At 54.2% G+C, this 12,407-nt stretch overlaps 2 protein-coding genes and 1 pseudogene across 3 annotated transcripts in view; 1 reads left to right on the forward strand and 2 right to left on the reverse strand.

Moving 5' to 3' along the window:
• The window catches only part of DNASE1L1 (deoxyribonuclease I-like 1), an 8,923-nt gene extending 5,880 nt beyond the window's left edge, over positions 1–3,043 (reverse strand). The window contains exon 1 of the mRNA XM_012661969.1: positions 2,981–3,043. The gene's annotated coding sequence lies outside the window, so the exon portion shown is untranslated. The remainder of the gene's footprint in view (positions 1–2,980) is intronic.
• Positions 150–1,172, reverse strand: LOC105824513 (annotated as a pseudogene).
• Positions 3,044–5,114: 2,071 nt separating the features above from the next.
• The window catches only part of TAZ (tafazzin), an 8,754-nt gene continuing 1,461 nt past the window's right edge, over positions 5,115–12,407 (forward strand). For both annotated transcript variants that reach the window (XM_012661966.1, XM_012661967.1), the window contains exons 1-8: positions 5,115–5,483; positions 5,650–5,778; positions 6,781–6,826; positions 7,073–7,158; positions 11,266–11,346; positions 11,424–11,465; positions 11,731–11,793; positions 11,962–12,014. In XM_012661966.1, the coding sequence (XP_012517420.1) occupies positions 5,375–5,483; positions 5,650–5,778; positions 6,781–6,826; positions 7,073–7,158; positions 11,266–11,346; positions 11,424–11,465; positions 11,731–11,793; positions 11,962–12,014 (609 nt within the window). In that variant the 5' untranslated portion in view covers positions 5,115–5,374. The remainder of the gene's footprint in view (positions 5,484–5,649; positions 5,779–6,780; positions 6,827–7,072; positions 7,159–11,265; positions 11,347–11,423; positions 11,466–11,730; positions 11,794–11,961; positions 12,015–12,407) is intronic.

Consider the following 12,407-nt stretch of genomic DNA (forward strand, 5'->3'; position numbering starts at 1 on the left):
AGGCTGGTCTCAAACTGCTGGTCTCAAGCAATTTTCCCACCTCAGCCTCCCAAAGTACTGGGATTACAGGTGTGAGCCACTGAGGTTGGCCTGAAAAAATTTGCTTTGAACAGTATACAGGACTGGTGGAGATTGGCTATTTCACAACATCAGACAATACAATCACTGTCATATGGCTGGTCTCTGTAGATGCATCCTTTGCTGTCCTCACTGAAGGTCCTTGTGTCTTGAGTCAGTCCATTCCTCTTGCCCATAAGAATTGTGCGTCTCCACACTGAGTCTGAGTCCGTAATCACAGTAATCAGCATCACTTTGGGCTGGGGAGCTACAGCTGTTATCATAGGAATCATAACTTCGCTTATCATAAGCAGTGCCATATTCATCATCACAGTCATGTTGTCCATAGGTCTCTTTGTGTTGAGAGTGGCAGTGGAGGTCTGTACCCAGTTGGGGGGGACTCCTCTTGCTCTGGGAGTGAGAGGTCCTCTTCCCTGATTCACTGGCCCTCAGTTAGAAAGAACTCCCTTAGGAGTTGGTGCCCCTCTTGGGACACCAACTCCAACCAGCTGGGCTGTGACTTCTCCCCTTCCCCTGGTTAGTGCTGGGATTGGTGCACCTCTTGCATGCAAGGTGGGTTTCCCTCCAACCACTGGAACATCTGCATTTCCTAACTGCCATTCCAATATGATCATTCCTGGAGCTATGCTTGCCTGATCTCATCATTATAGTTAGGGATGAGGAACTTTTTGAGTTCTCGCAAAGTACATCCCATGGGGCCTCTGCAGGTGGGGAAATGCTTCAGTGAGAACATGGAGATCATCATGGAGGTGGAAGTACTTTGCTTTTCCACTTTTCATCAACTCTTCTTCTCCTTTGCCTTGTCTCTCATGGAATCTTTCCCAAGGGTGGACATTTTGGTCAAGGTTTCTTCCTGTAAACACTTCAGAGAATTACCACGTGGACCCAAAAGTTTCCCCACAAAGTTGAACTTAGGGAACTGTTTTACAGGAATTAACACTTTCTGTTCCAGCTTCATGTTCTTATTAAACACCACATCAATGTACTTTTCTTCATCCTCGTCTTCTCCTTTCTGACACCAGCTGCAGAACATGCCTGAAGAAGGGGTCCAGGGAGTCCTCCACCATCAGTTCGAGCAGGCACTGCTCCTCCATGCTCATCGGCTGCCTGGGGCCCTGGACGCGGGCTCTAGGCGCACAGGCTGCGGAGGCCCAGCAACCCCCGACTCTGCCCGCGCCTTCAGCAGCGGCAGCCAAGCCAGGCGGCCGGCTAGGCGGCGGTGACAGCGGCTCAGGAGTGGGAACCCGCCGCTTGGCCCCAATCCCCTGTAGCCGCCGAGTGCCCAGCGCCAGTGGCTCCCGCGCTCCCGGCGCGGGCCGGCACTGCCAGGCGGGCCCTCAGGCCAGGCCGGCGGCGCACTGGGAGACTCTGAGTCCGTCTGCGGCGAACCCCGCCAGCCCGCCCAGGCGTCCAAGCTGCACCCGCCGCTCTCAGGCTGCTGCGGCCCCGCAACCCGAGCCCCCAGCAGCGCGGACCTGGAGACAGACAGACACCACAGAGGCGGCCAAGCCGGGCGGCGGCTGGGCGGTGGCGACAGCAGCACAGCCCCGATGGGATCGCTGGGGCCGCCAAGTGCCCAGCGCCAGCGGATCCCAGGCAATGGGCGCAAGCCGGCGCGTCAGGCGGGCCCTCAGGCCCAGCGGGCGGCGCACTCAGCCATCCTGAGGCCATCGCGGGCGAGCCCCGCCAGCCCGCGCCGACGTCGGAGCTGCAGCCTCCACCCGCTCCCTCATTCTTTTAAATTGCTGCATAGTGTTCCCCTCCCCAGACACACTAACTACGGGAGATGCAGCCAGCTCTCGACTCAGGGAGGCTCAGGTGCTCATAACCTCATTTCTATCAGCAACTAGAGGAACATCTTCGTGCATCTCTCTCTCCCCACTTGTGACATGTTATGTTTTATTTTGTTTTGTTTTGAGACAGGGTCCGGCTCTGTCACCCAGGCTGGAATGCAGTGGCGTCATCATAGCTCACTGCAGCTTCGAACTCTTGGGCTCAAGCGATGCTCCTGCCTCAGCCTCCTGAGTAACTGGGACTACAGGCATTCGCCACCACACCCAAGTCATTTTTAAATTTTCTGTAGAGACGGGGTCTCACTGTGTTGCCCAGGCTGGTCTCCAACTCCTGGGCTCAACTGATCCTCCTGCCTTGGCCTCCCAAAGTGCTGGAATTACAGGTGTGAGCCACCTCAGCCTGTGAGATGTTATCCTTAAAATAGAGTCCCAGCAGTGGAATTGCTAGGTCCAAGGGTGTATGCATTTAAAATGATCTTAGATATGGCCAAATCATCCCCACTGCAATGTGTAATGGGGCCTCTTTCCCACGCCCTCGCTAGCACTGGCAAGCCCTTCTTGTTCATCTTGCCGGCTAGAGCCCCCTCTTTCTGGGCATTCCTGGGTTTATCTTTGTCTCAGGCTCACCCCGACCTGCCAGGACTCAGCCCCTCACTCCATTCCCTGTCTATGTTGCTTGCATTCCAAGGTACTTTCTGCCTCTCTTACGCTCTGTCTCTGTCTCCCTCTCTTTGTTCTTCCCCTCTCTTTCTGTCACAGTGTCTCCCTCTTGGCTGGGTTTGATGCCTGTTTCTCCCTGAGCACCTGCTCTGCCACTCATGCTATTTTGGGTTCCCTGCCCTGGTGCCTATTCTGGGATGTATGTGGGCATTCGGGCAGCCCTGGGCTGACATGGGCCAGCTTGAAGGTTCTGGGGCCAGGGACCCCCACGAGGGCTATAAGCAAGAGGAACCAGAGAGAGCGACTTTTTCTGGCCTCAGCCCAAAGCTCAGCCCAGGCTCCCAATACCAGCCTTGGCCCCAGCGCTGGGGTTCCCTTCCCCTCCCAACCCATCCCCCAGGCAGGGGGCAACTCTTCTTCCCTCCTCTCTGCCCAGAGACTTCCCATACCTGCGCAGACCAGCTTGTCACCACATCTGCCTCAATCTTAAGCGGATCGCGACACTCCCAAATCGCAGCTCCTGCCTGCTTAGGGACCGGAGAGGAAAAAAGAAGAAGCGGCTGTCTTCCCTACTCACCCAGCGGGGCGGGGCCGGACGCCCCACCCTTGCCGATGGGCAGGCCCGTTCGGGGTCCGCCCCGCCCCCTACAGTTCCCAGGCCTGAGCGCGGGGCCTGGGAACTGCCGACCTGCCCGCCCATCTTCCCACCTAGACTCCGCTTTGCCTGGGCCGGCGTGGGGCTGCGCTCTGGCGGAGCTGGGGCTGCGGGAGATGACAGACCCATGAGTCACTAAAGCGTGGCAGGCCGGCCGCCGTCGCGACGGAGCAGCAGCAGCCCCTTAATGGGCGGCTACCTGTGCCAAGGGCCCGGGGCGAGAAGCTGGCGCCAGAATGGAATGCCCGCGATGCGCTCGCCCAGGCCTGGCGCTAGGCCCCCAGCACGGGCTGCCTCCAGGTAGCAGCGGTGCGGAAAGCGCAGGAGGTGGAACTCATGCCCGACGCAGGGACGCCCCGTGGCGAGCCTGGGCACCCCGAGGACAAGAGCCTTCTCTCCATGTCCTCAGGCGCTGGCCCCGGGTGTGGCCGCACAATCCTGAGTTAGGGCATATTGAGCCGAGCGCTCCAGAAACCCAAAGCAAGGGACAGTCCGCTCACTGCCCACGGTTGTGGAAGTCAAGGGAGGACTGAGGAATGGTCCCAGACAGAAGGGGAGGGACTAGAGAGCTGGCAGTTCAGTGCCCCGTAGAGTCCTGCAGTGATGCCGTTGGGACAACTGGAGGATTCGGACAGGGTCTGCAGGCGAGCGGTGGATCCGAATCCGTTCATGTCCTCATCGGATGGTTGTAGTGAGGTCATGCAGGACAATGTCCCTGCCGGTAGGACTTACTCGCTAATGGATTGGGCGTGGTGATGGGCAGAAGGTTGGAAAAATTTTTTAAATCAATAAAATTATGGTTTAAAAATAAAAAATAGGCCGGGCGTGGTGGCTCACGCCTGTAATCCTAGCACTCTGGGAGGCCGAGGCGGGGGGGGGGAGATCATTTGCGCTCAGGAGTTGGAGACCAGCCTGAGCAAGAGCGAGATCCCGTCTCTACTAAAAAAATAGAAAGAAATTAGCTGGACAACTAAAAATATATATATATAAAACTAGCCAGGCATGGTGGCGCATGCCTGTAGTCCCAGCTACTTGGGAGGCTGAGGCAGGGGGATCGCTTGAGCCCAGGAGTTTGAGGTTGCTGTGAGCTAGGCTGATGCCATGGCGCTCTAGCCCGGGCAATGGAGTGAGACTCTGTCTCAAAATAAATAAATAAATAAAAAATAAAAATAAAAAATAGACTGCTTAACGGGTGAGGGGCTTTCTTTCAAAGTGATGATCATGTTTTGGAACTAGTTAGAGGTAGTGATTGACAACTTGTGAATGTACCAAGTGGTATAAAATATTATGTTTTTATATTACATATAATATACAATATATTATATATTACTATATGTTATATCTTACATATTCTATCACACATTACATTATATATTACATATATAGTACAACCATGTACTATTGTAATTAGGTAGAATTGTATTATATAATTGTGTAAAATTACATAATGTAATATATAACATACACATTGTAAAGATATTATATATAACATAAGATGGTATAAAATACTATAAAATGGCTAATTCTATTATGTGGATTTTACCTCAATAAAAGTAAAGGGGAAAAAAACCAAATGAAGTAAAAGTGCTCCACCAGCCCAGGCCTTTAGTGATGTCAGGTAATCGTGCTGGGCAGCCCATGTCATTTGCGGAGACTTTTCTGGGGATGAATTAAAGAGACAAAAGGTTTGGCTGTAGAGTAAAGGCTTGAAAAAAAAAGAGACAAAAGGGAAGCAGCCAGCAGCCTCGAATCGGGATCCGCGCCAGGGCAGGGCGGGATGGGGCGGTGCCATGGCCACGCGCCCCGCGGGCCTACCCCCACTGCCATCAAGCAGTGCCGCGCGTTTTGCGACAGGCGGCGGCGCCGCCGCGGACTCGCTTTCCGGCGGGTTGGAGCGGCCGGTGGTTGCCGTGGTCTGCTCTTCCGATCCCTTCCGCCCGTCGCTGCGACCCCAGCTTTTGACCCCGGTGGCGGCTCCTCTGTGGCGAGAAAGCAGGGCCGGGTGCAGCTCTGGTCTGACCCGCGAGGTGACCTTGGTTGAGTCCCCTGTCGCGCCGTGCCGCCCATCTGCGCGAGCCTGTCAGAAACCCCTCTCCTGAGCGGTTAAGGACACAGACCTAGAGCGGCCCCACAGGCTGCTCCGTGGCAGGGGGGAGCGCCGGGCTGCCGCCGGCGGGGGTTGGGGGAGATGCCCCTAAACGTGAAATGGCCGTTCCCCGCGGTGCCGCCGCTCACCTGGACCCTGGCCAGCAGCGTCGTCATGGGCCTGGTGGGCACCTACAGCTGCTTCTGGACCAGTGAGTGGGCCCGAGGCCGAGGCAGCGTCTGTCACGGATCCCCACGCCCGGCCAGAGTTGGGGCTTGGGGCTGGGGGCGCTGGCAGGGGCTAGCCTGGCGGGGGTAAGCCCTGGGCCCGGTGGGGAGAAGGAGTCTGAGACCCCTCTACTCCCCCTCTCCCCGCAGAGTGCATGAATCACCTCACCGTCCACAACAAGGAGGTGCTGTACGAACTCATCGAGAACCGAGGCCCTGCCACGCCCCTCATCACCGTTTCCAATCACCAGTCCTGCATGGATGACCCTCATCTCTGGGGTACCCAGTTTAGTGTACTGGGCACAGGGAGCAAGGGAGAGAACTCTGGATGGAGCCAAACAAAAGCAGGACAAACTCACTTCTCAGTGGCTCTTTGTGTAGTCCTGGCAGTCTTGTTTCTGGTGTCCTGCCCCAGGGGTGAAAGTCTGATTTGTGGCCCCTTCAGGATCTCCTCAGGGAACATGATTTGAAGAGGGCCTGAGAAATTTAGAAGGAATGAGAAACTGGCCACACAGCAAGGTCTGACAGCTTCTTTACTCTGATCAGGCCTGTGGAACCCTCTGTTCTCGAAACTGTTGAAGGTCTCATAGTCTTGTGAACATGTTCGGGGACCATAGGGTGTCCTGTTGAGGAAGCTCTGGGCCAGGGGCTGGAAGACCTGTGTCCTGGTTCCAGGTTTGCCCCTGGCTAGGTTTGTAGCCTTCAGCCAGCCCCATTTAGGAGCCTGGTTGCCACACCTAGAAGTTCCTGCTCTGTGACTTCACAGGAAGTTGCTTGGCTCCAGTAACCAAATGGCTGGATGGAGGGGTGCCCAGGACCTCTACATCTGAATGTAGGGGTTAGACTATCCTAGAGCTCATGGGGGCCAACTGGTCACACTGGAGCCTTTCAAAGCTCACTCTGGCTGCTGGGTGGAGAATGGCCTGTAGGATGCCACAGGTGGATCCTGGGAGGCCAGGAAGGAGGCCTTGAAGCTGTCCAGTAGCCTAGACTAGGATGGTGGCAGTGATAGTGGAGGGAAAGCTGTAGAATGGGCATTGTCAAAATATATTGGAGAGGTAGGCAGACCAGATGCAGTGACTAGTAAGGAGGGTTGTGGAGAGGGAGGAGCCAGGGAGAAAATGGGGGTCCAGCCCAAAGGTCTGAAAATTCCACTTTGGGCTGTAGGGAAATGGTACTGCTGTCACCCTTGTCCTTCATTCTCTGAAATGGGATGACAGAAAGGGCATTCCTTGGAGACAAGGGAAGTTGGGGCATGAAGCCTTTCCTCTCTTTCTTTAGGGATCCTGAAACTTCGCCACATCTGGAACCTGAAGTTGATGCGTTGGTGAGGAGGAATGGGCCCCTCACAGTGGGCCCAACAGCCCCCACCCGTCTCTGCCCAGATTTGCCCTCCTCCTGCTCTGCCCAGGAGGTGGCGTCCAGCAGTCCAAGCAGGGCATGGGATGGGGCCCCCACAGGCCCTCCTGTGCCTCCCTTCTGCATGCCAGTGATGTCAGGTCTTGTGCTGGGGGTGGGGTGGGGCAGCAGGCTGCAGAGGAGGTGGGGCTGACTACATCTGTCCCTGCCCCAGGACCCCTGCGGCTGCAGACATCTGCTTCACCAAGGAGCTGCATTCCCACTTCTTCAGCTTGGGCAAGTGTGTGCCTGTGTGCCGAGGTGAGCTCTTCTCCGGAGAGTGCAGGGAGGTGCTTCTAGGGCAGGGAGGCTGGTGGCCAGCACCTCTGTCTTGGAATGACCCATGGGAGACAGGCAGTCCGGGAGCCAGTGTGAGGCCCCACCCCCATCATGTGGCAGCAGAGGGGGCAGAGGCTGCTGGAGGAGGGATGGCTTCTTGGAGAGCCCTCAATCTCTGCAACTGCCCAGGGATTGTGTGGAGCCGGAGCTCTAGCATTGGAATTCAAGGAGGCATTATCCACAGCCCCTTCTCTCAGGGAGGTCACTGGGAGACTCACTGACAGTAGTGCATTGTCATCAGTCCATGATGGTGGTAGCATGTCCTGGGAGGCCAGAGGATTTTGCTTCTGGGAGAACAAACAAACTCGTGGGAAGAAGTGTCTGAGATTGAGTGACTACTTGGGACCTCTCAAGAACCCCAGGAGGTTGCCCCATTTGCCGTTTTGGTCCCCATTCTCCAGATGAGGGGTTTGGAGGGATTAAGCTGCTGGCTCAAGGTCATGGGCTGAGAGGTGGCAAAGCCAGGCTTAGAATCTAGATTGCTTTCTCTTCTGGGGAATCAGAATTTTTCCAAGAAGATAACGAGGGGAGAGGTGTTTTGGACATGGGCAGGCACATGCCAGGTGCTGGAGAGATAAGACTGAAAGGTAGGAAATGTAGCTTGTAGACAGAATGTGAAAGTTCTGGAATAGTCCTGTTAAGAATTTTGGGCTCTACTCTCTGATCAGGGGGCTAACATGCTTGCATCTGTGGTTCAGAGACAGCATCCTGGCTACTGGATGGGAGCAGGGCTGGGTGGGGGCAGGGCTGCTGCAGTAGTTCTGGTAGCAGATGATTGTGGCTGGGCCTCCAGGGGTCACTGTGGAGAGCTGGAGAAGGGGACTGCTTTGGGATATGCACTGGAGGCAGAGTTGGCAGGACTTGTAAATGGATTAGATGTGGGATGGGATAAGGAAAAGAGAACTCACAGCAGACACCAGGTGTTTGGCCTGAGCCTCCAGGAGGATGGGGCAAGGGGAACCCAGCATGGGGTTGGGAGGGAAGAGGGTGAGTCCTGTTCTGCATGTGCTGCATCTGAGGAGCCTGTCACCTGTGCAAGGGAACAGTCCCAGAGGCAGTGGGATATGCAGTTCTGGAACTCAGAAGAATGATCAGGAATAAAGATATTGGGGATTCAACTACAAATGAAGTCATGGACTTAGAGGCAAGATTCTAGAGGGAGCAAGGAGAGCGAGCTGTGGCCCAGGATGGTACCTCAAAGCACACAGGGAGAGAGAAGCCACCAAGGTGGCAGGGTGCAATGTCCAGAGAGGAAAGAAGCAAACCAGGTGCCTGTGGCACCATGGCAGCCACAGGTGACCCTGGAGAAGCCATTCCCATGCAGTGACGGCCACAGGAGCCAGCCTGCTGTGGCCTGAGAGGGCTGGTGGCACTGCAGTAGGCCAGAGAGTACAGACAGCAGGGGGGCCACTCTTCCCAGAGATTCCCTTATGAGGAAGAAGGGAGAGGAGGGAGTAACCAAAGGATATTAGAAGTCAAGGGAGAGTTTATTATTTCTAGTTGGTCTAAGTAGAACATGGTAAAACCCCATAAAGTAACCTCAAATAACAAAAGGGCTTTTATTTATTTATTTATATCAGCTTTCTCAGGTTGAATCAAAAGGACTTTTAATGGAACATGGCGGTGCCTACCCCTTCACATCTCTAGTCCCACTTCCCAGAAACAACCCCTTGGAATGGTTCCTCTTTTTGCTGCTTTTGGAGACTACTTCTATCTCTGTAAGATAATAAGCAGAGGCCACAGTGTCTTGGCGAATGACCGTGGTGTTGTTTATTGCAACCTGCTCTGAGAAATGGGGACTCTGCTTATTTATTCCCTGTCCCTGAGTCTCAGTTCCTCCTCTCTGCAACCTCAGGCAGAGGCCTTCCATATCCACTTCTTTATTTTTCATCTGCATCTAGGTTTTGTTGTGAAATTAGAAACAAAGTGAAATCTTAATCCCAAGCACCTTCATTGAGAGAAAGTGGGTGGACAAGTTATTTATCAAACCCATTTGGCATGCAGCAAAGATCTAATAATAACACGTGATTAAAGTAAAGGACGTATTTGACATACTTTGCTTCTGTGTTCCGATAAATTCCCTTTTTCTCCATAGATTTTGTAATATATTTAAGAACTCAAGTGATTTTATGCAAGCTACGCAAGTGGGTAGCAATAGCATTTGCAAAAGCTAAAAATTATGAAGGGTTGCTCTAAAAGAATATCATTATTATTTTTTAATTCCAATTTCAAGCTCAATGGATAGATTGTACCAGTGGGCTTTAGTAGAGAAGGACCAGCACCTATGAAGACCACCCCCTGCTACATACTGCAATCCCAAGTAGGGAAACCACCGCTCTTACTTGGACTTAAGTGGGTAATCAGTCACTCCCCACCTCTAGCCCCTGAGTGAGCTGCTGGGTCAGGTCCCTATTTGGGTTAGGTTGAGAATCCTGGATCCCTAACTAGCACCTTCCAAAGAATCAGCCTTGCAGAGAACAGGTTAAAAGTCCATTTCTTACTACATCGACCACAGATATTCCTAATGTCTGTCTCTTTCCCTCTTTGTGATAGGGCTGCTTTACTCCCCACCTGATAAAATGAGGATATTTACTATACTCCATTCTTTCAACCTTCCCCCTTCCTCTTTCCTGCTTTTGTCCACCATATGGTTACTTTTCCATCATCGAGGTTTATGAGACTCTTACTGGGTACTGTTGTCTCCAAGCGACACCAAGATGCAAGCCAGCACACAGCATCAGGCATTTGCCTCTGTGTTGTGGCCAACTGCTGGGCCACCTCAGTCCAGGTTTGCATTTCTTTCTCTTTGGTCTAGTGTCAGGCTGTCTCCTAAGTGGAAGGCTGCTAGAATCAGGGGCAGCTTGACTCCACTTTTTTCAGTCTATCAAGTTTGAGTTTTTCCTAAGCTCTTTTTTTTTTTTTTTTTTTTTTGAGACAGAGTCTCGCTTTGTTGCCCGGGCTAGAGTGAGTGCTGTGCCGTCAGCCTAGCTCACAGCAACCTCAAACTCCTGGGCTCAAGCAATCCTTCTGCCTCAGCCTCCTGAGTAGCTGGGACTACAGGCATGCGCCACCATGCCCGGCTAATTTTTTCTCTATATATATATTTTTAGTTGTCCAGATCATTTCTTTCTATTTTTTAGTAGAGACGGGGTCTTGCTCTTGCTCAGGCTGGTCTCGAACTCCTGACCTTGAGCGATCCACCCGCCTCAGCCTCCCAGAGAGCTAGGATTACAGGCGTGAGCCACCGCACCCAGCCTTTCCTAAGCTCTTGATGCTATGTGTTCAACTGAATGTTTTCCCTTCCCGAGAGGCCTCCCTAAGGGAGGGTCTAGTTTTCAGGGGAACCTTGAGAAGAAGGGGCCAGCATGAGGGGGGAATGGTGGAGGCTGAGGCCTCAGGCAGGTGCCCTGTGAGGAGTGGCCGTGGGAACTGGCTAACACACTAGGAAAAGGTTGTGAGGCTGGGCTTGATTTGCTTCAGCAGTGCCCTCTGGGCCAGGGGCAGCACATGGTAGGATCACCCTGGGGTGTTGCATCCAAGGAGAAAGGGAGGCTCTGAGAGTGGTGACTGGCAGCTGGGACCTGGCTGGAAGGGAAGGTGGGCAGTGAGCTGACCTAGGGGTCTTTGAGGGTGTACAGGTATATGTGGCTGAAGCATCTTAGCAGGTGAGCCACTGAAAGGGGGGTCTTAGGTAGGTGGAGGAATTGCCAAGTTCAGAATCTGAGTAGGAGATGTCTTGAGATGATGCTACCTTGCATGTGACAAACATTTGAGGTTTAGAGGATATTGTTGAACGAAGGAAGTCAAGGGCCACAGTGTGCCCAGGGGCTGAGCAGGCCCAGAAGACAGTCATTGGAGGGTGTCTGTGTGGACAGCACAGTGGGGCATGAGGAGATCCCTGAGCTGCTGCTTCCTTCCCCCTTCCAGTAAGGGGCAGACTGATGGGGAGAGGCCTTAACACATGGGCCTGTTTCACTGACACCCCCACCCCTGAATGGGGACTGATGGGGAGAGGCCTTTTGTCTTCAGGAGACGGCGTCTACCAGAAGGGGATGGACTTCATTTTGGAGAAGCTCAACCATGGGGACTGGGTGCACATCTTCCCAGAAGGTCAGCAGGCTGGCGGGTCAAGCCCCTAGTGTGAGCAGGATGGGCCGCTGAGCCTCACCTCTGTGCTCTCTCGCCAGGGAAAGTGAACATGAGCTCTGAGTTTCTGCGCTTCAAGTGGGGTAAGGGATGCTGCCCCTGGGCACGGCTGTCCTCCCAGCCCAGAGGTGGTCCTGTGGGACCCTGGCTCCTGCCCCCTCTGGGCTAGGTTGCACTGTGGCAGATGGGTGTGTTGTAGCAGCAGAGAGGGGACAGGTACTGAGATGAGGGCTAGCCTAGGGTAGCTGGTTGTAACTGGGGGACATTGGGTGGCACTGGCTATAGGCTGGCACAGAAGCTTGGCCCAGAACCCAGCTTTTGCCAGTGTTTCTGCCTCCCCCCTGACAGGAATCGGGCGCCTGATTGCTGAGTGTCATCTTAACCCCATCATCCTACCACTGTGGCATGTTGGTGAGCCTGGGGATGAGGGCAGGGAGAATGGCTTCCCTGGGTGGTGTTGCGGGGCAGTTCTGCTGGGTGGCAGAGAGAGGGCATCTGGAGTGGGGAGCCCAGGACACTCTCTGGTCCCAGGCTGCCCTACTCCACCCCACATCTGACCTTCTGCCCACTGTGCTGCAGGAATGAATGATGTCCTTCCTAACAGTCCGCCCTACTTCCCCCGCTTTGGACAGGTGGGTAGCAGCTGATGACCTTTATCTGTCTGTTTGCCCGTCTGCCATCTGCCCCGTGTCTCCCACTCAACATTACAGAGGCTGGATGCAGAAGGAGCTGAGCTTAAAGCTGTAGCAGGGGGACCGAGTGAGACATAGACAGGGACTTCCTGGCACTGAGAATGTTAGAATGAGAGCAGAGGAAATCAGGCTGGGTCAGGGTCAGGGTCAGACCCTAGGGTCGGGACAGGACAAGTCATCTACAGTACAGATTCTAGGACTGGGATGGCCCTTGGAGCCCCACTGCCTTGTTTTAAAGAGGGAGAGTGGGCCGGGCACGGTGGCTCACGCCTGTAATCCTAGCACTCTGGGAGGCCGAGGCGGGTGGATTGTTTGAGCTCAGGAGTTCGAGAC

The sequence above is a fragment of the Propithecus coquereli genome, unplaced genomic scaffold, assembly GCF_000956105.1.
Source record: "Propithecus coquereli isolate 6110/MARCELLA unplaced genomic scaffold, Pcoq_1.0 Scaffold748, whole genome shotgun sequence".
NCBI lineage: Eukaryota > Metazoa > Chordata > Mammalia > Primates > Indriidae > Propithecus > Propithecus coquereli.